Source organism: Balaenoptera musculus, chromosome 8, assembly GCF_009873245.2.
Source record: "Balaenoptera musculus isolate JJ_BM4_2016_0621 chromosome 8, mBalMus1.pri.v3, whole genome shotgun sequence".
Classification (NCBI taxonomy): domain Eukaryota; kingdom Metazoa; phylum Chordata; class Mammalia; order Artiodactyla; family Balaenopteridae; genus Balaenoptera; species Balaenoptera musculus.
Window position 1 is genome coordinate 42,427,607 of NC_045792.1, and position 25,365 is coordinate 42,452,971.

The window sequence follows — 25,365 nt, forward strand, 5'->3', positions numbered from 1 at the left end:
GGAGAAGGGATTGGAGAAGATATTAGTTTGAAAATGACAGTAAACTTTGAAAATGAAAACACGTGTGGACAGATAGGCCCTCTCGGCACTTCACAAATGCAAGTTGTCACTGCTAGTTAGAAAAAAATCTTTGTTTTCAGACAATGACCTTCTTGTAAAATTTACACTGTACCATTGTTCTATAACTGGGAATAAATACAATATTGCACTGTTAGCCTACAATTTTCCATTTCTTTTAAGCTTCCATCTTCCTGAGCTTGTTAATAGAGACAGAATTGGGACGTGAGACCAGTGGTTCTCAAACCATGGTTCTTGAACCAACAGAATCAACAATATCTAGGAACTTGCTGGAAACAAACTCTCAGGCTTCACCCAAGACCTACTGAAACTCAGGCAATGGGAATCAGAATCTGTGTTTTATATGATTGTTTATGATTTCCTTTCTTGTGCAAAAGCTTTTAAGTTTCATTAGGTCCCATTTGTTTATTTTTGTCTTTATATCCCTTTCTCTAGGATGTGGGTGAAAAAGGGTCTTGCTGTGATTTATGTCATAGAGTGTTCTGCCTATGTAAGGTGCAAGAGGGAGGGGATATGGGGATATATGTATACATATAGCTGATTCACTTTATTATACAGCAGAAACTAACACAACCTTGTAAAGCAATTATACTTCAATAAAGATGTTAAAAAAAAAATAATGAATGAGGAAATTAATAAAGACCCAAAGTGTGAAAACATAAAGAGAACACTGGACAATATCACAATTAAAGAATCCTTTTCAGTAAAAAGCAACATAAATAACATGAACAAATATGGGTGAAAAATTAGGAGAAGCTGTTTGCAATATCTAAACCAATATGAGATGAATAACTAAAATATTTAAGAAACCCCTGAAGTTAATAAGAAAAAGGCCAGAAACTCAACAGGAAAAGAAGGCTATAATTAATCATTTCACAGAGCAAAAACACAACATAGCTAATAAATATATTTAGAGATGTACAATCTTATTTGTAATAAAAAAAATGTGAATCAAAATAAATTAAAACAACAACAAAACAATTAGATGGGCAAAATTTAGAAAGTTACATAACTTCAGCCGTTGATGAAAATGTGAGGAAAAAGGAACACTCATACAGTATTGGAGGGAGCAGTAAACTGCTACAGTCTGGACAGTGTGAAATGAAGTATTCCCTACAAACCAGCAATCCCATACCTGGTTTAGTTTACACAGAGAGCCCATGTATGAGCATATTCACTCCAACACTGTTTGTGGTAATTTAAATTTAGAGGCAAACCACGTGTTTGCCACTAAGAGAATGGATAAGTTACATGTGGTGTGCATGATAACATGGGATAACATGCAACAGTGAAAAGTAACAAACTACTCTGATATAAAGCAATAGATTAAAACAAAAGTTGACTGAAAAACAGTAAGAGACCAAGTAAGACCTAAGGTATAATATTATTTGCATACATTTAAAATACACCAATCACAAAATTAAGGCCATGTTTTTGTAAGAATACATACATTGCTAAAAGTATAAATACATTACAGTGGGTGGCAGGGTGTAGTGGGGTGGAGAAGAGGAATGAGATTGAAAATAGGGATGAGAGATGAAAGGAAAGAAATTAAATTAGGGATCTTACATGGACCCATGATGGTAATGTGCCTTACCTTGAGGAATAAGTCTAGGTCACCTCAGGACACCTGAGTTCTAAAATATACTATCTCTTCATTCCCAATTTTTATATACCTTATTTCTATGTCATGTCAATTATGAAATAATTATAGTGATTATAAGCATTCTATTTATGTGCAAATATTTAGGGAGAATTTTTCTAATACTGTTCCCTTAACTATGATGTTAACTACTCATTTGAAGTAAATTTCATACATCCAATAGAAAATATTCTATTCTAAGTTTATGAGAGTTTTAAAATTATAAGTTAATCAAATATTTAAAACATTAGAAAATAATAAAAATAGTGTGTTTTTTAACTTTACTTATTAAAAAACATGGCATTGCCTAATATTAAATCATCCTTATGTTCTTGCAATAAATCTTAACTAACTGGTGAAGATAGAACTTTAAATGTCAATTCAATTCTAAATGTAAATTTTTTACTTAGGATGTTTCTGATGATAGTCAAGCCCTTATCTACCTATTGAGTGATACTTTAATATGCCCAACTGTCTATTAGCAACTTCTTGGAATATATCCTAGGCACCTCAAACTCAATATGTCTAAAATTGAATCTACTTAATGTTAAATATTATGGTAGGAGACATAACATTTTAAAAGACATTAATAAATTATATTCAACTCTTTCAAATTTAACTTTCTTATAAAAAAACAAAGTACTATGCAAGAATCTGGGGATTTACTGTAAAATCTCAGATGATAGTTATACACACTGCTTTATTGAGTAAACCACGTAACATTTTCTAAAACGGACATTCGGACATTCATACTCTTCACTTGAAAATGGCAACAATTTCAAATTCTCATTCAAGTTCTTTGAAAATTAATCCAAGTTATACAGTGGTAGTAAGATATGTAGTATTTTCATACAATGGAAATTATTTGGCAATAAAAAGGAACAATCTACTGATAAAGGCAAAACATGTGAATTTCACAGACCCTATGTTTAGTGAAAGAAAATAGACACAAATGATTACATGCTATCAATTCTATCTATATGAATTTCTAGTATAGGCAAAACTAATCAAAGGAGGCAAAAAAAAATCAGAAGAATGATTGCCTTGAGAGTGTGTGGAGTTGATTGAGAAGGGGCTTAAAAGTACTTTCTGAAGTGACAGTAATATTCTATATGTTGATGGGGTTTTAATTACACAGGTGTATGCATTTGTCAAAAGTCAATAAATGTACATTTTGGATTTCTCCATCTCAGTGTAGTAAATTTTATCTTAAAAAACACTATGAACACAAAATAATATGTATTCCTTTTTATTACTAAGAAATTCTATTTCTTAAATGTAAAAAAAGATGAATTTGGATTACATCAAAAACCTCCTTAATACCCCTTTAATTATTGCCTGTATGTATAAGGAAGTTCTCTTTGTTATTTTTATTTTATTGCATGCATTTTTACCTCTGGCATTCCTCGTGGAGAAAAGGCACTAAAAGGTGGAACAACATCTGAAACATTTTCATATCCTGGAGGAGGTGGTTCAAATAATGATGTGTTGAAAATCTAGAGAAACAAAATATAATAATCAGAAGCAAATCAGACAAAGTTTGATTACTACAACCAAACAAGGAAATGTGTAGTATCTCTTTCTGTCAGTAGATGGTTAATGAAGCCTTTGGTATTTTAAAGATACAGATCAAAGAGCCAGCACTGTGCTAGAGACTATGAGGATTTCATGAGATGAATAAACTTAGAGACCCTTAGAGGATGTATAAGCACTAGCTTTTGATTTAGAAGGAAAACTTTAATTCCCAAATAAAAATAACAGCATACAGTATTCTTAGTCACTTATAAAAATGCTAAGATAATTACTTGGGAGCAAATTAAATGTTAAATTCACTTTGAACCAAATATAATATAATCTTTTAAGTGTATCACCGACATTGTTAAGTAGGAATCAATTTTTTTTTAGGTTCCAAACCACTACCTCTAAGAGAGCTCCAAGCTACAGGAAGAAGAAACTGACAGAATTCCAAAGGGAAATAAAAATAATCCACCAATATAGTGAGATAATCTAACATTCCTTTCCCAGCAGTTAATAAAGATTGCAGACAAAATAAGAATACATCAAGTATAAAGGCGATTTTAGCCAAACAATTAAGAAACTTGAACTAGTGAACAAATATAAGATCATTAAACTCAACAACTGAATACATTTTTTTCAAATAAACACAGAACATTTATAAAAACTGACCACATAATAGGCTATAAAGGAAACCTCAACAATTGCCAAACGATTAGTGTCATACAAACCACATTATCTGATCACAATGTAGTTAATTTAGAAAATCAGATCAAACCGATAGTGGAATAACTTTTAAATTTGGAATTTTAAAAATACCCCTAAATAGCTCCAAGGCTCAAAGATGAAAACATAGAAATTAGAAAATATTAAGATACTAATGATAACTAAAACACTTCTCCAAACTTGTGAGATCTAGTTGAAGTGGCTCTTAGAAGGAAATTTACGGTTTTAAATACTCATATTAGAAAAGAAGAAAGGTTGAACACCAATAAATTAAGTATTCAACTGAAAATATTACAAAGAACAGCAAAATAGACACCGGGAAGGTAAAAGAGGAAATTATATAAAGTAAGAACAGAATTAATGAAACATAAAACAGATATACAGAAATGATTGCCAAAGCTGAAGGTTTATTCTTTGAAAATACAGGTAAAATTGACATATCTCTGTCAATGTCAATAAGAAAAAAATATAAGGTAAGCACAAATAAATAATATTAAGAGTTGAAAAAAAGTCATATCTATAGATGTCGTACAGATTCAAAAAGGTAATAAGAAAATACTAGGAAGAACTATGCCAATAATTGAAAACTTAGATGAAATGGAAAAATGCATTTTAAAAAATTTATTAAAACTGACATAAGGATGCATTTTTAAAAATCTAAATAGTCCTATAACAATAAAAAAAATTGAATCAGTAGTTTAAAATCTCCCACAAAACAAAGTATCAAAACCAACTGGTTTTCCTTTGAGTTTGAAAGATGAAAGTAAAAGATTGTTTAAGTATAACACAACCTATTTCAGAGATTAAAAACTCAGCTCAGTTTATAAGGCAAGTCTAATCTAGAAATTATACCCCAATAAGCAAATTGCAGAAATACAGGCCAAACATGCTATGAATATAAACTGAATATATACAGATATATGAGTTGAAAACTCTACTACTGAATAATATTACAAATTTCAAAAATGTAAGATTAGTGTAATATTAGAATATCGTTTAATATAATTATCATTATGAAAAAGAAAAATTATACTCTCATCTCAAAAGATATCCAATAAAAAGAAAAATAGTGTTGATAAAATTCAACATAAATCCATGACAAAAGTCTTAGTAAACTTGGAAAGGAAGTGAATTAACGTAACCTGATACAAATATCAAAATTAAGGTGAAACATTAAAAACATTCAAGTCAAGGACACCTGCTATCACCACTCATTTTTAATGTTAAACTGTAAGTCCTGGTCCATGCAGTAATGCAAAGGGTGGTGGGAGATGGGGAGTGACTCTGAGCTGGCATTATATTGTACTGACTAGAGCACCAGTTACCTACTTCTGATGCTGATAGAACTTAAAATGAAACCAAATCAACTACTACTCTTCCAAAATTCCCATATCTTCCATCTTTCCCATAATTTTTCTGTGGTCCACATAGGGTACAAATGCAGCTGAATCACTGGGAAAGATTATAAGAAAAACTATACTAAAGTGCAATAAAAATCCATCTAGAGACAAAGTCATCCCATCAGCAAGTCTTTCAGCCAAGGAAGTACTCAAGCTCGTCTCACTTGATTTGCCTTTATGGTAATCTTCAATTTTACAACACCACTGAGCAGGTGGATTTTACATCAAGTTTATGAGTTATTCTAACAACTAGGAAAAGTTTCTTAAGGTGATGGAAAAGAGTCTTTTGGGTGACTTTATCAAAGGTTGACAATACACCAGTGAGCACTGCTCACTATCCAAAATTCACTAATATAGCCTCAAATTATGTATGCTGAGTATAATTAAAATAATTTTGGTTTACAAATTTCTATTTACTTTTTGTGACATAAAAAAGGCAATATATATAGTTCAATCCATATGGAACGTTATCCTATGTAAACAAAGATAAAATGATGCATATTGTATTAAAAATATTTCTTGCAGAATCTATAAAATGCTAATCATATTTGTTGCCTGTGGGAAGGGGAACTCTTCTGTTCCCCTGTCTGTGTCGTGCAGGAAAGTAAAAGTTTGCAGTTTACCACATAGCTTAGTTATGAATAGCCACAATAATTAAACTGGGAGATGGGCACACAGTAAAAGAGCATTTGTAGTTGGGGTGAGAATAGAGCTGAACTGTCACAAGGTCAAAAGATAATGCCTGAATCTGAAACACAAGCAATACAAGCATGTCATTTAAAGAAACAGAAGTAAATACCAAAAGAATCAACTCAATGTTGAACAGTGATTGCCTCAGGGAAGGGGGATATAGAGGGGCCCTTTGGAGAACTGTGTGATTCTTTATGTGCAGGTAAAACTTGGGTAAAAATAAAAATGATTTAATGATATAACTTTCAAAAAAGTTAATAAGCTTTTGGCAGCTAACACCATTCAGGAAAATCTCCAAAATGAAACTTCTGCAAGATAGGTTTATATTAAGTGACAGGCTTTAGAAATTTCATAAGTGCTTATAATAGCAAAAACAAATAATGAAATGAAATAAAAGCAAAGGTACAGTCAAAATTGGAAGTGAAGAGGAAGGAAAAAAGAAGAGAAATGAAAGTTTGCTATTTTCCTCATTGCACACAATTGCCAAATTTGATAAATCAAATTTGGTTAAAGTATGCGTATTTTTTTAACATTACCAATATTTTATTACATCATTAAATAATCTTCCTAAATATACATTTAAAGACCCCTTAATACTTAATTACATAGATATGCCCCTGCTTATTTAATAAAGGTTATGGGACCATAGGAAGTATATCAGTATTCCCCATACCTACCTTAAAAATATTTTTAAAATTTTGAAATAGTTTGATAATATTTTTAAAAGTTAAACTGTATTAACTACTATAATTTAAAATAGTGAATATGGAAACTTTCAACTCATATTAGGAAATTTAGCATGGGATTATATCACTGACTGTAAAACAACATAATAATCATGAAGGAGAGGCTGATTCATTAGTCAATAAGAGGAGGTGATTAAAAATTTATATATACTTAAATCACATGACATTTTAGTTAACTGATCAAACTGGACATATTTGAAGCTATATGCAATTTAGAAGGCCCAGCTAACAAAAGGACTGAAAGAAGCTATCCAGAGTAAAAGGGGCTACTTTAAATATGGTAGTTGTAAGGCAAATAGGGATGAATATTGAGTTATATTTTATGAGCTTTCATATTGTATATATATCGTGATAAGAAATATCTCAATAACTTGTATTATCTTCTTTCCCAAGTGCCCTAACTAGCAAAGAAGATTGTAAATTCTTTAGTGTAGATATAATTCTATAGTATTTCTCTCCAAATTCTCCTTCCAAATGCCCACACCCAAGTTCTGTGCACAGAGCTGAACACATTATCATATGAGATATAATCATTAAGTACCAATAAAAACCTGCTAGCTCAAACAGCACTTCTCTGAATTTTCTAGCATCTTCAAAACTATGCATGATCTTTTATAGTCCTAACCTATCAAAAATGTATCAATTTAGTTGCTTAGAAGTTTACTAATATCTCATATTTTATATTAGTGTACAATACTAAAAAATAGAAAATAGCAAATGTCATCAAACATCAATTTCTCAGAATCTTTCAAACATCACATAAATTCAAACATCAGAAGAAAGAGTTGGCACCAGTAATAAGATTATTAAAGGCATAATTCACAAGTGTCAATATTGATTTCTATCAGTACTTGGAGATGGTATAGGGCATTCTTTCACAGAAGGTATTTCAAAAGAGTAGACCAGGGGGGCTTATTTTTTCTTTCTTTCTTTTTACCTCATTTCCATCTTCATCAATTATTGAGATGTAGTTGGGATGAGTCTTATTTGGATAGGACAACAGGACATCATAATGGGCTAACTCAACAGAATCCAGGCCAAATTCTTTCCACTGAGACTGAATTTGCTTTGCAAGCTGAAAGTTTTGTTCTGTTCCAGCTAAATGTGGTATCCGTGTAAAATTACTGTTGAACAAAAATTGAAAGCAGTTAGAAATTTTTAGTCAGCCTTTATCTTAAATCAACAACCAAATGAGGCATATTTACATTAAAAAATACTTTGAAGTGTTATACATTAAAAAAGCAAAGTGGCACTCTTATTACATCAAATAGATTTTCAAGTGTGTTTTGAAATTTTCATGCTCTAATTTGTACTCATTCAAGAGAAAAATTAGAAAAACTGATCTTTGTAGAGAATTGTTACACGCAATCCTGTAGATGTATCTCTATATATTAGTTGAGGAAAGGGTTATATTCTTTCTTAAGACCCACGCATCTTTGAACTTTCATGGAATTATCTGTTTACTTCACCTTGTAAAATATAATTGGAAAATAAAAAATATTTTCATGCAAAGATCAATCTGTGACATGCCAAGAACTACTGATAATTACATTTATTTTTAAATACTGAAAGTTATAGCCAAGTGAGAAACCTTTTGATTAGCAACCATTTTAAAGTGCCTTCCTTAAGGAGTAATCGGAACATATTTACACAAGCTCAAACTGAATCTTTTGTACTCCATTCACCATATATACTTATTAAGTAAGTATAATACTTAAAATCAATGATGAGAATTAGTCTGACCACAAATAAACTATGTGGCTAAATTTTAGCTACCACAAATACTTTCATGAATAGATTAATTTCTCATTTAATATGTCCAGATACTGGTGCTTTTGTTTGTTTTAAATTTCTCTCTCTTGGAAATTTGTTGTTTCCCTGAAGATTCAGTTCATTGGTATTTTCAAACCCCTTCAAGAAAAAACAAAAAATCCCATACAACAAAGCATCATGTATCATGATAAGACACTGATTTATTTCTAGCTCATGAACTTCTTGAACTTCATGAATTTCTGGTTCTAAATATGTAGATTTTTCTAAACTCAACACACTTCCATCCTGATGGTGATTTAAAAAAAACTAATAGACAACATGGCTATGATGATCCCAATTTCAAATGTTTGATTCTATTGTGTATCTTTAAAAAAAAAGGAGGAGGGGGATTCTGGTGATTAATTTTATAATTATATTAAAATCATTTAAATTGTATTTACAAAAATAGTATTAAAATTCTCATTCAATAAAATTTTAGGGGCTTAAAACCTTACATGGGAGTTCTAATGCGTATTTACAAAATAAAGTAATGAAAAGAACACAATTTTAAGAGCCAGCTGAGGAGTTTGTATATCCCTTCATCAATGGATACCTGCAAAGAAAACAGAAAATAGCCAACAAGTTGCTATTTTCTTCCATATTACACAAATCCAAACTGTAACATAACTAGATGCAGATGATGCATATTTCCTGAAGTCACAGCTATAACTCTATTCCTACATGAGAGAAGAATTGTTATGGGAGTCTTGAACCTGCTCACACACACAGAGGAGATCATTATTAGACTTTGTTATTATTGAAACTGAGTCCCCCTAAAACCGAGCTCCCCTGCCAAGTTTATGATTAACCTCTCTAACCAAAGCTTTATTCTCTTTCTCATTCTGCCCCTGTTCCTCTCAGGATTAAGAAGTATCAGAGAAAAGGGGGGACTGAAACCAAGCAGTACCCTGCAGGCCCCTCCCAGGTACAAGAGCCCCTCAGTGTCCCCCGTTTCTTTTTTGTAGTAAAAGGCTTTAGTCTTCTAGGCCTTCCATGGGTTCCAAAGAGCAGACCCAAGCTGCTAATTAGGGAAATGAGGGAATAGAGAAACAGAGGAAAAGTGGTCAAGCAAGAAAGTAATGATAGCTTAAACAGTATAACAACCTGATGCGCTATCTTTGAGCTGTTCTGCAGAAACTAAGAACCCCACCCAGTTGGAGGATGGTGACTACATGCTGACCACAAGCACACAGACCCTAGACTAGTTGGAACCAGAAGGTTGATGATTCAGATTTCCAAAACATCACCCTGTTACCTCACCACCAACCAATCAGAAGAAAGTCCATGAGCTGCAACCCTCACCCCACATGTTGCCTTTAAAAACCCTCCCTTTTAGATAGCTAGTGGGAAGGAGTAGCATAGCACAGGGAGATCAGCTTGGTGCTCTGTGACCAGCTAGAGGGTGGGATTGGGAGGGTGGGAGGGAGGGAGATGCAAGAGGGAAGAGATATGGGGATACATGTATATGTATAACTGATTCACGTCGTTATAAAGCAGATATTAACACACCATTGTAAAGCAATTATACTCCAATAAAAACGTTAAAAAAAAATCAAATGGGAAAAATATTTTCGGATCATCTAAAGTATTTTGCCTATAAAAATAAAGGAGAGAAGGAGTTATATATAATGCTTAAAAAAACAAAAAAACAAAAAACCCTCCCCTGAAAGCCACCTGAGATTTCTGGTCTTTTGAGCATAAGCTGTCTGTTCTCCTTATTTGGCGCCCTACAGTAAATGCTGGACTCCTTCACCTCAACCTGGTGTCAGTAGACTGGCTTTGCTGCACAGCAGGCTAGCAGACCCAAGTTTGGTTAGGTAACATTATAAGTGAAATTCCTGGTAAAAGCTTTGTCATTACCCACCAAGATGCAGTGGTGTTCTATGATCAGGTTTAGAACCCACTCATTTGGAGCAAAGTTAATCCTGAAAATGATGAGTAGGAAAAAAGAATTGTTTCCAAGGATAAATAAATCAATTGGCCACAAAATCAGTGTATTACAGGTTTTGCCACTAACTTGTTGTATAATCCTGGCCATGTCTTAAATTTCTCATCCATACATGGGGAGAATATTGTTACCTCACTAATTCACAAAGATTTGAGGCTCAATTAGACAACTGCTAATAAACAGAAGTTCATTTTTTTTTTTGTTTTAATCAATTGAGAAGTGTGTCACACTGTCTTGATTCTATTAGAATATCCAGTTATTTTCTAATAAGAAGAATAACTTACAAATTATCCAAAATAGCCAACAACATGTATTAACAAAAAAAATTGGCTCATACATCTCTGTCTGGCTAGAAAAGTTTATATATGTTCCAAGTATCATTATGTTATCTCAATTAATAAAGGGAGCTATTGGTATTCCTGTTTTCATACATTGCATCTGGTTTACAAATGCACAGTGCTTACAGAAGTTAGATGACTTAAAGACAGCCAGTGAAAGATGGAACTGGTATTCAAATGTAGATCAGTGAAAGTCTAAGACACTCTTTTGAAATAATCTTGTCTTTCAGAACAGGGTGGAGAAGGAAATTCTCTCTAAAGACATGCAAAATAGTGAACAGATCTGAGAATTTAACCAGATGCTACAAAACAAAAGGGAAAACATAGGACAACCTTGCACCCCAAGGGAGACTGAAAAGGCAGCCCCTACTTAACCCCCCCAGCCACTATTGAGAGTCAGGTGATTTAGAAGTAGTAGAGAATTTTTAGTAGTAAAGCAAAGGATGAGAAAGGGGAACAAGACAGAGGATCTGAGGCTTTAATGACCCCTAACCTAAGGGTCTAATTAGACTGAAAGCGCTCTGATGGACAAATGGAGAATTGGAATTCTGGAGAGTCCAGGAGGCTTCTGGAGGTTCTGTGGTCCTTGGAGGGGTGAGTCGGGGGTTCTGTTAATCTCTTTCTTTTGTTTGTTAATGATGAAAATCCTTGAGTTCTAAACAGTTAGAGGAGCTTGGTCAAGGCCACGGAGAATAAGCAAGAAGCTGACGGCCCAGAAAGTGAGCTAGAGGAAGGCATTCATTTTATTTCTTTGCTGGTCGCTCCATCTCACAGGTTAGAAAATGAAAAATGAAGCAGAGGCAGCTCTGCTGTCTAGGAGTGAAGATTATATCCCACCAGACTTCCACTTTTATTATACCTATTATACATAATTATAGTAAAAGAAGTGCAAGAGGCAGAAGGATTTCCACAAAATTTAAGCTTCTGGATCTCTCACTTGTAATGGTCTTTCCAAAGACTTGATAGGTGCCCTAGCAAATTTTATTCTTAGTTTTAATTCTATCATAATTAAATAGACATATGTGTTTGTATGACTATGTGTATGTACATCTGTACATATATATATTTACTTGACTGTTTTTACATAAAATTATATAATTATAATTTATAATTATTATTATAATAATTATAAATTATAATTTTTACATAAAATTATAACAAAATTATAACCTTTAATTGTTACCAGTACTTCAAGTATGTCACTTTGAAAAAGCTAAGTATTCCAATCAATTATTCAATAAAAGTGTTTTATTTAGTTGCCTTGCAAATACATTTTTTTTAAATTAATTAATTTATTTGTTTTTGGCTGTGTTGGGTCTTCATTTCTGTGCGAGGGCTTTCTCTAGTTGCAGAGAGCGGGGGCCACTCTTCATCGCGGTGCACGGGCCTCTCACTATCGTGGCCTCTCTTGTTGCGGAGCACAGGCTCCAGATGCGCAGGCTCAGTAGTTGTGGCTCACGGGCCCATTTGCTCCGCGGCATGTGGGATCTTCCCAGACCAGGGCTCGAACCCGTGTCCCCTGCATTGGCAGGCAGATTCTCAACCACTGCGCCACCAGGGAAGCCTGCAAATACTTTTTAAATTTACTCATTTACCTCTTTTTCCCTACACGAGGGATAGCTATTTCAGGAAATAGGGAGCTGGTTTTCACACTAGGTCACATATATGCTCTCTAATTTCATGCTCATCAGAACAATATCATTATCCCCATTTTATAGAGGTGAAAATGATGGCTCAGGAAGGTTAAGTATTCACTCAAAGTTACTTTAATATCAATGGGCAAAGATGGAATTTTAGCTCATGTATGTCTACTTCGAAGTCCAAAATTTATTCTTTTGACTAAAATATACTATCTTCCTCTGAAACAGGAGTCAGCAAACTATGTTTCACTGACCAAATCCAGCTCACTTCCTTTCTTTGTACAGCCCACAAGCTAAAAATGGTTATCACATTTTGAATAGGTGAAAAAAATCAAGAGGAATAATATTTTGTGACATATCATTTATATGAAATTTAAACTTCAGTGCCTACAAATAAAGTTTTATCGAAACCGTCACACTTATTCAATTACGTATTTACTATCACTTTTTTGGTGCTACAATAGCAGAGCTGAGTAGTTGGGATAGAGATCAGCTGGCCTACAAAAGCTGGACCTTTACAGAAAAAGTTTGCTGACACCTGCTTTAAAACATCTATCATGATAAAGTTCAGTTGAAGGTACAATCCTCTCCAGATGAAACATGATACAAGATCTTCAGTAATAAAACCTTTTTAAAAAGTCAGTTTCTGTTTATGAAATATTGGATCAAAACTTCTAAACAGAATAATAAACTTTTAAGTATATCCTTACTACAAGAACGTCTTGATGTTCTCTGCTTTCAACTCATCCAAAAATGCTTTCTTCACACTATGCTGTGGAATGTTAGTAGCTCCACTGGAGGATTTTATAAACCATCCTGTAAAATACAAACAAATATGGGAATGAGATATGAGCTTATAGACAGGGCCTATTTTTCCTTATTATTGTATTTATCATATATAAAGCATGTTATCAATGACCTCTGGCATTAACTGAGATTTTCTGAAGTTTCATTGCTCTTGCCTACTTCCATTGGAAAAAAAATCATGCAGACAGAATTAATTACAAATCAGTTGCAACATATTTTTTAATCCAATTTCAATAAGCATTGCTGTTATTCTAAGAAATGTTTTATGAAATTAGCACTAAAATTGAAGATGGCTCAACTGATGGGGAAAATGAAGGCAAAAAGGAGATCCACCTTCTTTCTCCTTAAAGCTTCTATCCCCAGTGACGACCCCTCTGCTGACCCAGAATAAGCATTTAGTAAATGTTTGTAATGAATTAATTATGAGTATATTTCAAGTACATAAATTATTTCAAAGAGTTGAAGGCAATTCAGACTTGTAATTTGTTCTGGTTCTGAAACTAAAGCAAAATATGCTTAAATATTTTGTGCTTGCAGTTGAAGTAGGCTTCAGAAGTTCAACTTCAGAGAGCTACAGTGAAACTCCAATTCACCCAACATCTCTGCAAGACACACAGTGAACACAGAGGCTAGAGGCAATGGGTAGCCAGATCGCGTAGAGCCATTAGCCCTGGTAGTTGGCTTCGTGACATAGTTTACTTAGATAAATGATATGATTTGTGCATAAAACGGTTACCAAAATCACCCAGCTAGCTTTCATGGAGCTTTCCAGTTATTAATCACATACACGTTACACACATGCATATATACATGCATATTGAAATAAACGGTTGGCAGCAAATGGAAATACAGTTCCACCAGTATGTAAAATAAAGGGACTTGGATTAGACTGTAGGATCAGGGCACTCGGAGGATGAAATGCTTGAATCGAGATCTAAAAAATGAGCTGGATAAAGAGGACGGAGGCCTGTGGGAGGGAGGGAGCAGAGAATCCTAGGAAAAAATTAACAAACATTAATAAAGAACCCACAGCCATTGAGCAGTGAATTTAAGGATGGGGCTGAGGGCAATACTGGGACGAATAAAATGCTTTTAAAAGATGCAGAAGGTCTTAATCCTCATGCTACCCTTGCCAAGTGTATTTCCCACGTTTACAGCTGAGAAAATTGAAACCCGAGTTGAAGTGCGCCCTTAACGAGCACACTTATCTAAGCCCCACAATAACCCTAATATCCACATGCTAGTTAAGAGCAGAGTGTGGGCTCAAAGGTAACACAACAAGCAAGAAGAGGCTGAATTTGAGCCAGCTTAGTTGGTCTATGCCCTGGTCTTCTAAATCCCAGAAAGGGGACCCAGAATTCAGAGTAGGGCCAAACTACCAGGCTATACCTTAACGCTAGTCCTGTGCATTAATGCCCAGTTAGAAGCACCTCCTCACCAGGAAAGAATTTTTAAAAAGTGCCAATACCCCAATACTGTGCCAGGAGCTTTAGATGCTATTTCGTTTACGATTCCCACTAAGTTACAGATAGTATTCTTATAAAGGTTGACAAACTGTGGCTCAGAGAGACTCGGTAACTCGCTCAAGGCCACAGAGAAGTTGCAGAGTTAAAATTAGAATTTAAAAGAGTCTCAGCGAATCTGTGCTGCCCCCTGGTTATCATGGAGAGTTGGGTTAAGTCTGCAAATCAGTACACAGGGGAAAACGCTAAAGAACTGCTATTAAGGATCTGTTCAGAGCACTGACAATGCCAGCCAGTTAGCTCCTAAATGTTCCTCTTTATTTACTCCCAAGGACGAAAGAATGAGAGAATAGGGCTCCCACGCAGCAGTGCCCTGACTTCTACCTACTGTATACACGAAGCAGTTCCAGGCACAGGCACTAGATAAACACCCCAAACAGGTAAGAGTCGTTTCTTGCAAAGCTCCTTGGACGACCTAGCAAACGCCCCCAGAGATCCGGCGCTCCTGCTAAAACGTACCGATTGCTCGCAGGGCCTCAGCAGTTGGAACTTTCTCAAGTTCAGTTTGAGTCTCTCCGTTCTACTCCTTATCCTGGGTGACTGTCCTACAGTAGCCCGTCCAGAACCCAACTGTGCACCGCCCCCAGCAACTCCCACCTAACGCGCGGGAGCTCGTCCCCACGTTCCCCCAACCCGATCACCGCCCCCCACCCCCCGGGAGACCCGGAGACCAGCAGCTGGACCCACGCGGCAGCTGGCCCGGGAGTCCCGCGAACCGCCGAACAGCCGGGTAGGCTCGGGGCTGTGCGTGGCGAGGGCCCCCGTACCGAAGAGGAAGCCGAGGACGAAGAGGCAGGCGGCCAGCACCAGGGCCCCAGCGCACAGCCAGCGCGGGCGGCGCCAGGCGACAAAGGTCGAGTCGGTTTCGTGCAGGGGATTCCACATCTCAGCGTGTGGCCGGCGGGGCCTCCGGGGACCGGCGCCTCGGCGGTGGCCCCCCTGCTGCCTCGCGGGCGGCGGGGCAAAGGCTTCCTCCTTCGAGGGCCGCGCTTACCAGCTCTGCAGCCTAGAGTTCACTCCCAGCGCAGTCCACTCGCACTCCCAGGGCACTCCCAGTTTCTCCGCCCCTGAAAGTATTTCTACTTTAGTCTCAACCAATCCCGGAGAGCAAGATTCAGCATCAGCCCCCAGAAGAAAACTCAGCCCCTTCGGAGAGGTGCTTAAAAAAAAAAAAAAAAAAAAAAAAAGTTTAGCTTGAAAATTTCTAGCCCTTACTTTAAAATAAAAGGAAAAGAAGGGAGAAAGGGAAGGAGGAAGCGGGGAACAAACTCTTCTCCTTTCTCCACTTCCAGACCACAATCCGATTCACAAAAAGAACAGTAAGTTCTTGGTGAACGATCCTCTTTTGTCTGTCTAGGAGAATGCATGTTCCAGGCAAGTTAGTAGACTAGACTAAACTATTTCTCAAGAACGTTTTTCGGATCCGAAATCCTATTAAATACTATTATAGCCCAAAAAGGAGTAAAATCAAGTAGAAAACGGTGGTGTCCAGTTCTGGCACTGCTTTGGATATTCAGGGAGTGAATTTTGGTGTCAATGCCAGTTACCACTGTGCTCTTTTTCCTAATGAAGATCATTGATACTAATCAATTATTAGGGAATTATTCCTCCCTTTACATAGCACAACCATTTTTAAAGAAATATTATTGGAATTTGCTGAAGGCAGAGAGTACATCTCTTTTTATATCAGAGCTGCCCTTGGTACTCTCTTACATTGTGGGTATGAAATCAGTCTTCGTTGAATTAACCTGAAGAGTCAATCACACATAAATCTACCCCTGTTATAAATTCTTAAAAATTATAACAATGATATCTAAAGGAGGGCAATAACCACATGCTTTATAAAATCAACGATGTTCTTATAATCTGTAAGGGACACTGCATGCATGGCCTCTAGCTAGGAGTGCTTTATGGAAGCATTGTATTTAAAAGAATCGTGAAGTACCAGCAGAGTTTGAACCAGGGGAGATGAGAAGAAACTTTGGGTCTGGGAGCCAGAGGGATAGTCAAGGAATGGCAGATAGTTTGCTTTGGGAAAGGGAGCGAACAGGGAGAGAGTGAGGAGAGATGGGGCTACATCATAGAGAATGTTGGGTACTTTGATAAAGAATTTCAGAGCTAAGTGAAGAGATGTGGGAAAATTAAAATGTTAACAGTGAACCAAGACAACTAACTACTAGATGACTTAGGACAGGAAAGGAAGGAGTTTCTTAATCCCTTTCTAACAATAGCTTATATTTATTAAACGTCTCCTAATCTTCCTGTTGTTAAATCTAACCAGGAATGGTGGAAGAATAATACTGAGCACTTTCTAAATGAGCCACTTTATATACATTAACTCGTTTAATCATCGGTACCCTTCGTGGTTGATACTATCGCCCTTCCCACTTTACATGTAGGAAAACTGAAATTTAATGAGATGAAATAAATCACTCAAAGTCACAAAGCTAAGACATAATCCAAAGTGTACCTTACTCTAAACCACTGTACTGCCTCCCTTGAGCATGGGTTGCATTTGCTAAGCTCTTTGCTTGTATTGGGAGGAGCACTGGGCTTGGAGTCAGAAGACTTGGACTTAAGCTTTGGATCTGGTCCTGTCTAAGTCTTGTACCCTGGAGAGTCACACATTCGATTTCCTTGAATGTATCTTCTCATTTGTAAAATACAGGATCATCTAATAACGTTATTAAGTACCATCTGTTAATAAAGATGTTCTGAAGGTCAGATGCGAGTATAAATGAGGGAAATTATATTTATTAAATATAAAAAGGGTTTTGAACAATGTTACAACTACCTAACAATTTAATTAATACCCTTATGGTGAGCTGGGCTACATTTGAAGAAATCAGAGAACAAATGAACATCTGTCAAATCTTATTGAAAGGATTCCTTCTCTCCTCATGAAGCTTACAGTTTAGTGGGAAAAACATAGCTTTTACGAGTAATTAATGACTGATTAATATTATGAGCACATTCTACATGGCAGGCACTTGCTATATGCTTTACAGAATTATTTCATTTAATTATCAGGATTTAGCCCAAAAGAATTTGAAATCTCTAACTGGTGGTTTTGCAAGCCACACTAGATTTTTCTTTTCTTTTCTTTTCTTTTTTAAGATGCTCTCTCTCTTTCTTTTTTTTTTATTTTTTATTTATTATTTTTGGCTGCATTGGGTCTTCGTTGCTGCACACAGGCTTTCTCTAGTTGCAGCCAGGAGGGGCTACTCTTCCTTGCAGTGCGCGGGATTCTCATTGCGGCAAGCCACACTAGATTTTTCTGTTGTCACTGTTTCTCTTTTACAGCTGAAGAAACGAAGCTTTAATGAAGTTTATTAACACCCACCCTCCCCCCAAAAAAACCTGACACATGTTTGCTTTGATAAACATTAGATCACACTATACTTCCTTCTTCGACTATTGAGGAAAGATTGTAGATGAGTCTTCATATAACGACTTGTAGAAGAAGAATGCCAAACCCAGTAAGATACGTTCTTATTTTTCTTGATTATAACATTTATCGTACTATATTGTAACTGTGTTCACTTGTCTATCTTCCTGGATATTGTGAATTTTTTTTTGAGGTCAAGGACTTTATCTGATACATATTTATACCCATAATTCCTGGCACAAGATAGCTAGGAATGGCTATTTGTTTCAGTGAACGAACAGGTGAATGATTGAACAGAAAAACAACTTTAATGTTAAAAAGGAAAACTATTTGCTTGATAATTCACTATGTATTATGTCACCTAATGACAAATGAAAAATCTGACATCCTTACACCTTGCCTGTGTGCCTATTTGAGATTTCAAAAACATTGGTTTCATACAATACTCTCCCCAACCCTGCACCATTTACTTCCTTCACACATTTATTATGACTCCTAAACTCCCAAGGAAAAATGAATACAACATCTGCTTAATACTGCTTTATTTTTGAAAGTGTCCAAAATTGCAAATGTACTCCTCTATGTGGACATCTTATTTCCACTTTCATATGCATAATTTTTTCTCTCTTTAAAGATCCTGCTTAAAAATACCTGTGTTGTGAAGTCTTCTTGATAGTCATAGACATTTGCTACTAATACACTGATCTCTGCTTTTCCTTAATTTTGTGTCAGCCTTTTGTTACACATGTTACTCTCTTATTCCCTTTCAGATTTTAAGCTTCTTGGTGCCAGGAACCATATCATGTTCCTGTCTATTTTCCAGAGTTATCACAATGCCTCGCATATAGAAACATCCTCTTGAATGAATGGATGACATTATGCTAAGTAATGAAGCGATTATGAGGTATAAGAGATCATTACTGTTACTGAAGAACTTTACTCAAAGGGGGAAGACAGGACCTAAACAGAAAGATAAATAACAATACCAGAAAGCAGAGATTATGAGCCAAAAAGAACAGCAATAGCTTGTGCTCAGGAAAGCATTTTGGGCTCCTTGTTTGTACCTAATGATTCATATTAACCTCATTAGCTTTTGTTTGAAGAACACCTTGAAATATTTCATAGTGCCATATGTGCCAAAGCCACAAAAAATGTGTGGCTTTACTTTGTAGGTAGGTAGATAAGGTAAAATGTGACCTGATCATTCTCTTCCTCTCCCAGTGCAGGAAATAATAGATTCAGAATAGAAATATTAAATGAAGGAAACGTAATACATTTGTATCTGCTACTAGTTATCAGCTCTTACAGAATCTCTAGACTGAAAGCTCCAAAGAGGAAGGGCTGTGCCTGACAGAGCATTTGGCACATAATACTTATACAATAAATACCTTTAAATGATTGAACAGTACAGCAACTGTTAGATGATGAATAGTTATTACCTAGTTACAAAACTCTTTTAAGCAATAGAACAGTATAGTATAAAATAAAACTATTTAACTTTAATTCAGTAATGAGAGAAAGCATTTTTGTCCTTTACTAATATATACTCATTTAGATATTTTATTCAGTCTGAAAAACATTTCTTAAAATTATCACCAAGGGCCAAGTACTGGGCTGGGTCACAGAAACACCAAATAATAAGATGTTTTTTTGCTTACGCTGGGATTTCTGACTCTCTGAACTGTAAGGTTTGGTAAAAGCAGATGCTCAATAAATAGTAGCTATTATGATTCCCTACCTATGACTGGCTAGAATTGAATATATATAAATCAGTACAAAATAGTTGTGCTGGCTAACCAGCCTTGGAGAGAATGTGTATAATCCAACCTTGTTAGGCTGAAATGATTTAAAACAGTCTTGACCAAGAAATCTTGGAATATTCCTGTGAACTCAGGTGGGAGGAAGCTTGAGAGCTCAAACAGAACAATGTTGTCAGATTAATTTTCCAAGGTCTCTACCCTGTTTTTAATTTCCCAACTCAGAAACCTTAAGTGGAATCCAGTGCACTATATAGCGATTCTAAATTCCTTAACAAAGCACTGCAGGCTATCTAGATTTCGGATTCTTTTTCGCAACATCCTCCATTAACCTCTCTGTCGTGTACTCTAATGTAATTTCCTTAGTCTTGCTAACCTTCAGTTTACTCATCTATAAAATAGTAATAATACAAGTTCCTGTTGCACACGGTGGTTAAAAAAGGTTAGCCGACAAGCCTGGCACTTAGATCACTGTGAGTGAATAAGAGATGCTGTCGTTAAGTATTTCAAAAAAATCATGTAAAATCATTATCTTATTTGATCAGATTATTTTAAGTAAATGTCATATATGTACTTAGAAATCTCCTGTGTTTGAAACCAATACACTATCATTACGCTAACTTACACTTAAGAAAAAACTATTCTTATGAGAACAGTAAAGAAATATATTCCAAAGAGTAAAATGAGATACTCTATGCATAATACTAATATTTCTTTCATAAATTGAAAGTGATTAGATCAGTCAATATGGCAATAAGGACAAGATAAATCTGTCTTTGTACAGACATGAACTAAATCAAAGAGTATTACACTCATCTCTGGAATCTGTTTGAAAGAAAACAATTAAAATTATTTTAGCTCCTTTATCCCCAGGCTCTAATACATATTTACTTTTTAAAAATACTTTAATGTTCTAAAGAAAAAAAATACTTTAAAGCTCCATGACAAAGGAAACCATAAACAAAACAAAAAGGCAACCCACAGAATGGGAGAAAATATTTGCAAATGAAGCGACCGACAAGGGATTAATCTCCAAAATATACAAACAGCTCATGCAGCTCAATATCAAAAAAACAAGCAACCTAATTAAAAATGGGCAGAAGATCTAAATAGACATTTCTCCAAAGAAGGCATACAGATGGCCAAGAGGCACATGAAAAGATGCTCTAACATCTTTACTATTAGAGAAACACTAACTATTAGAGACATGCAAATCAAAACTACAATGAGGTATCACCTCACACTGGTCAGAATGGCCGCCATCAAAAAATGTACAAACAATAAATGCTGGAGAGGGTGTGGAGAAAAGGAAACCCTCCTACACTTTTGGTGGGAATGTAAATTGGTACAGCCACTATGGAGAGCAGTATGGAGGTTCCTTAAAAACCTAAAAATAGAACTACCAAATGATCCAGCAATCCCACTCCTGGGCATAATATATCCAGAGAAAACCATAATTTGAAAAGATACATGTACCCCAATGGTCATTGCAACACTATTTACAATAGCCAGGACATGGAAGCAACCTAAATGTCTATCAACAGAGGAATGGATAAAGAAGATGTGGTACATATATACAGTGGAATATTACTTAGCCAAAAAAAGAACAAAATAATGCCATTTGCATCAACATGGATGGACCTAGAGATTGTCATACTGAATGAAGTATGTTAGACAGACAAAGACAAATATCATATGATATCACTTATATGTGGAATCTATAAAAATGGTACAAATGAACTTATTTACAAAACAGAAATAGAGTCACAGATGTTGAAAACAAACTTATGGCTACCAAGGGGGGAAGGGGGGGATAAATTGGGAGATTGGGATTGACATATACACACTGCTATATATAAAATAGATAACTAATAAGAACCTACTGTATTGCACAGTGGACTCTACTCAATACTCTGTAATGACCTATACGGGAAAAGAATCTAAAAGAGTGGATATATGTATACGTATAACTGATTCACCTTGCTGTAGAGCAGAAGTTAACACAACATTGTAAATCAACTATACTCCAATAAAAATTAATTTAAAAAAACTTTTAATAAACATTCTTGAACAAAAAAACAAAAACAGAAACAGAACTCCATGACTTCTACTTCATCTGTAAACACAGAACCTTTGAATTCTAAATTACACATTAAATAATGTAGCTTGGAAAGACAAGAACTCTCTTCTCCAAGTGATTTTCTATCTTTTTAAAATTTTCAGTCTTTTAAAGTTGGAGGGTGGTTATACGAACATATACATTTGTAAAACTCTTTTCACTATACATTGAAAATCTGTGCATTTTATTGTATATAAATTATAAATCACAAAAACTGATTTAAATAAAAAGATGGGTGTATAGGTAAATGAGAATATTTCTTAAAGATTCCTCTAAATTCCACTCTTTTAAACTAATTAATTCTCATTCTCCTAAACTAGGGGAATCTTTGCAGACAAGTTTCTTTGCTTCGAAATTTTGAGAAATAGAATATTTAGCTTTTCAATCAAATGATAGAATGGGATTGTAAAAAGACATGTTTTAAGAAAAAATATAGGGGGTTTTGGTTAAATTTTATTACTAAAATGAAGCATGTTTATCTTTTTAAGAAATGTATATAGAAGTATAGGAAGTAAGAAGCTCAAAGTAATCTTTTACACCCTTCTTTCCTTTCCTACACCGTATCACCCTCCAGAGGTAAGTATTGTAAACATTTTAGTATTAATCCTTCCAGACATTTTTCGATGCATATACACAATACCTTTAAAAATACAAAATGATATCATGCTATGCATTTATTTGTTTTTTTATTTTAAGAAAGCTTTTAATTGATGTGTACATACTTACAGAAAAGTACACAAATCATAATCGTACAGCTTCATGAATTTTTACGAGGTGCAAACAATGGTAATTCAGCATCAAGATCAAGAAACAGAACTTTACCAGGAAGTCCAGATGCCCTCCTCAATCCCCTTTACATCTCTACTCCTCACATTGAATAATATCCACTATTCTATCCTGAATTCTAACACCAACGTCTAGTTTTGCAATTTCTATAAATAGAATTATATAGTATATTTACGTTTGTGTTCGGCATCTTTCACTCAGAATTACATTTGTGAGATACTTTCAGTGGTGTACTAGTAAATCAGCTCTGGCAAGGGAGGGAAAAGCCCTGATTTGTGGCATCTCTTAATTTCCATGATGCAAATACACCCACAGTGGTAGATTTAAAGCTAACAACGTGATGTATGTGAGTTGGAAGGAGACGCCCGTAATTGCATTTTTTGGGGTTGCATTCGGTCTTTGTTGCTGCGCACGGGCTTTTCTCTAGTTGTAGCGAGTGGGGGCTACTCTTCGTTGTGCTGCATGGGCTTCTCATTGCAATGGCTTCTCTTGTTGCGGAGCACAGGCTCTAGGCACGTGGGTTTCAGTATTTTCAGGGCACGGTCTCAGTAGTTGTGGCTCGCGGGCCCTAGAGCACGCAGGCTTCAGGGGTTGTGGTGCACGGGCTTAGTTGCTCTGCGGCATGTGGTATCTTCCTGGACCCGGAATCGAACCCGTGTCCCCTGCATTGGCAGGTGGACTCTTAACCGCTGCGCCACCAGAGAAGTCCCCCATAATTGCCTCTTTTAAGCTGGTAGGAGCAGACTCCAGCATACTACTGGGCCATATTTTTTCCATGTAGCAATCATTCATTCATTCTCTGGGCTATGAACTAACCTATTGTACAAATATGCCACCACCTATTTATCCATTTTCCTCTTGATAGACATCTAGATCATCTCCAGTTCTTAGCTGTTAGAAACTGTGCTTCTACAAACATTTGGCGATTATATGTATTTATTTCTGTGGGTATATATCTAGAAGTCACTCTTACCAGCAGTGTATGTGAAATTCTAATTCCTCCATATGCTTGCCAACTAAATTGTATTTCCCTGACAGCTAATAAAATAGAACAGCTTCTCCTAAGTTTGTTGCCCCACTTGTATTCTTTGAAGTGACTGTTCAAGTGTTTTGTCCAATTTTCTGTTGGGTATTCTGACTTTTTCTTTTGGTGTTTTTGTAGGAATTTTTTTGTACTTATGCCTATAACTTTATAATATGTTTATTTTACTCAATAATGCAGGCTTTCATAGTAGTACATAAATTTTTTCCTTTATTGTTTTTAGTAGCCTTATAATATTTTAAAGAATAGATGTGAAAAATAGATTTTTTCATTCTTAAGCATACCAAAAATTTCTATGTGTATCTGATTCATATAAGAGTTTAATATATTGAATCAAAGCTGAAATCTGTCCTGGAAAGTAGCACCAGGAATTTTGTTATGAATAAACATTTAAAAGGAAGAGTGGCCCTAAAGGACTTGAAAAATGAAAAGGTATTCTACAGTCTGATGAAATAGAAAGGGCCATTTTATTCCACACACAGCAGAATAATCACAGAATGCTGGTGATTTTAGTTTGGTAAGAAGCAAGGTGAGTGTGATTTGGATAGGACAAAGTGAAAATTGTTGAGATTTGTTTGGAATATAAAAGTAAGAGCTCAGCCAGAAGCTCATTAGGAATAACTATTGGCAAAGGTCACAGTTTTGAAGGTCTGTAGTGGGAATTCTGAGAAAAAATACATTGTTAAGACCTAGACTAAAAGACTAAAGAGAATTAAATTAGCAAGTGTCTAAAGAAATATCTTCCTCAGAGTTCTTGAGAAAATATGGAGAATGGTAAAGATTCAATTAAATGTAATTTTATTGGGAGAGGGGAGGAGTGTTGATTGGTGGGATGTTTCATTGTTTAAGCTAGAAACTAAAAACTCTGTTTTTTGGGGTTTTGGTTTTGTTTGTTTTTTAAATAATTGGAAATCTTTTACACTATTGTTGGGAGTGCAAAATAGTGCAGTCACAATGGAAAACAGCATGAAGGATCCTCAAAAATTTAAAAAGAACTACCTTATGATCCAGCCGTCCCACTTCAGGATATTTATCCAGAAGGACTGAAAGCAGGACTCGAAGAGATATTAGTACTTCCATATTAATTGCAGCCATATTCACATAAGATAAGATGTAGAAGCAACCTAAATGTCCATCAACCAATGAAAGGATTTTTTTAAAATACAGTAGGTATGCATAACATAGAATACTATTCAGCCTTAAAAAAAAAAGGGAATCCTGCAATATGTAACAACATTGATGAAACTTGAGGACATTATGCTAAGTGAAATAGGCAGTCACAGTGGTGAAATACTGCATGCTTCAACCAAATGAAGTATCTCAAGTAGTCAAACTCATAGAAGCATAGAATAGCATGGTGGTTGCTAGGGAGTTGCTAATGAGGGGCTATAAAATTTTAGTTATGCAA

At 35.3% G+C, this 25,365-nt stretch overlaps 1 protein-coding gene across 2 annotated transcripts in view; it reads right to left on the reverse strand.

The window, feature by feature from the left end:
• LOC118900165 (glutamate carboxypeptidase 2) overlaps positions 1-15,890 on the reverse strand; it is a 58,603-nt gene extending 42,713 nt beyond the window's left edge. For both annotated transcript variants that reach the window (XR_005021051.1, XM_036862452.1), the window contains exons 1-4: positions 15,633-15,890; positions 13,246-13,351; positions 7,735-7,921; positions 3,115-3,216 (exon numbers count right to left, since the gene is read on the reverse strand). Coding sequence is in view for 1 of the 2 variants with exons in the window: in XM_036862452.1 (XP_036718347.1) it covers positions 3,115-3,216; positions 7,735-7,921; positions 13,246-13,351; positions 15,633-15,750 (513 nt within the window). In the remaining variant the exon portion in view is untranslated. The remainder of the gene's footprint in view (positions 1-3,114; positions 3,217-7,734; positions 7,922-13,245; positions 13,352-15,632) is intronic.
• Positions 15,891-25,365: the final 9,475 nt, after the last annotated feature.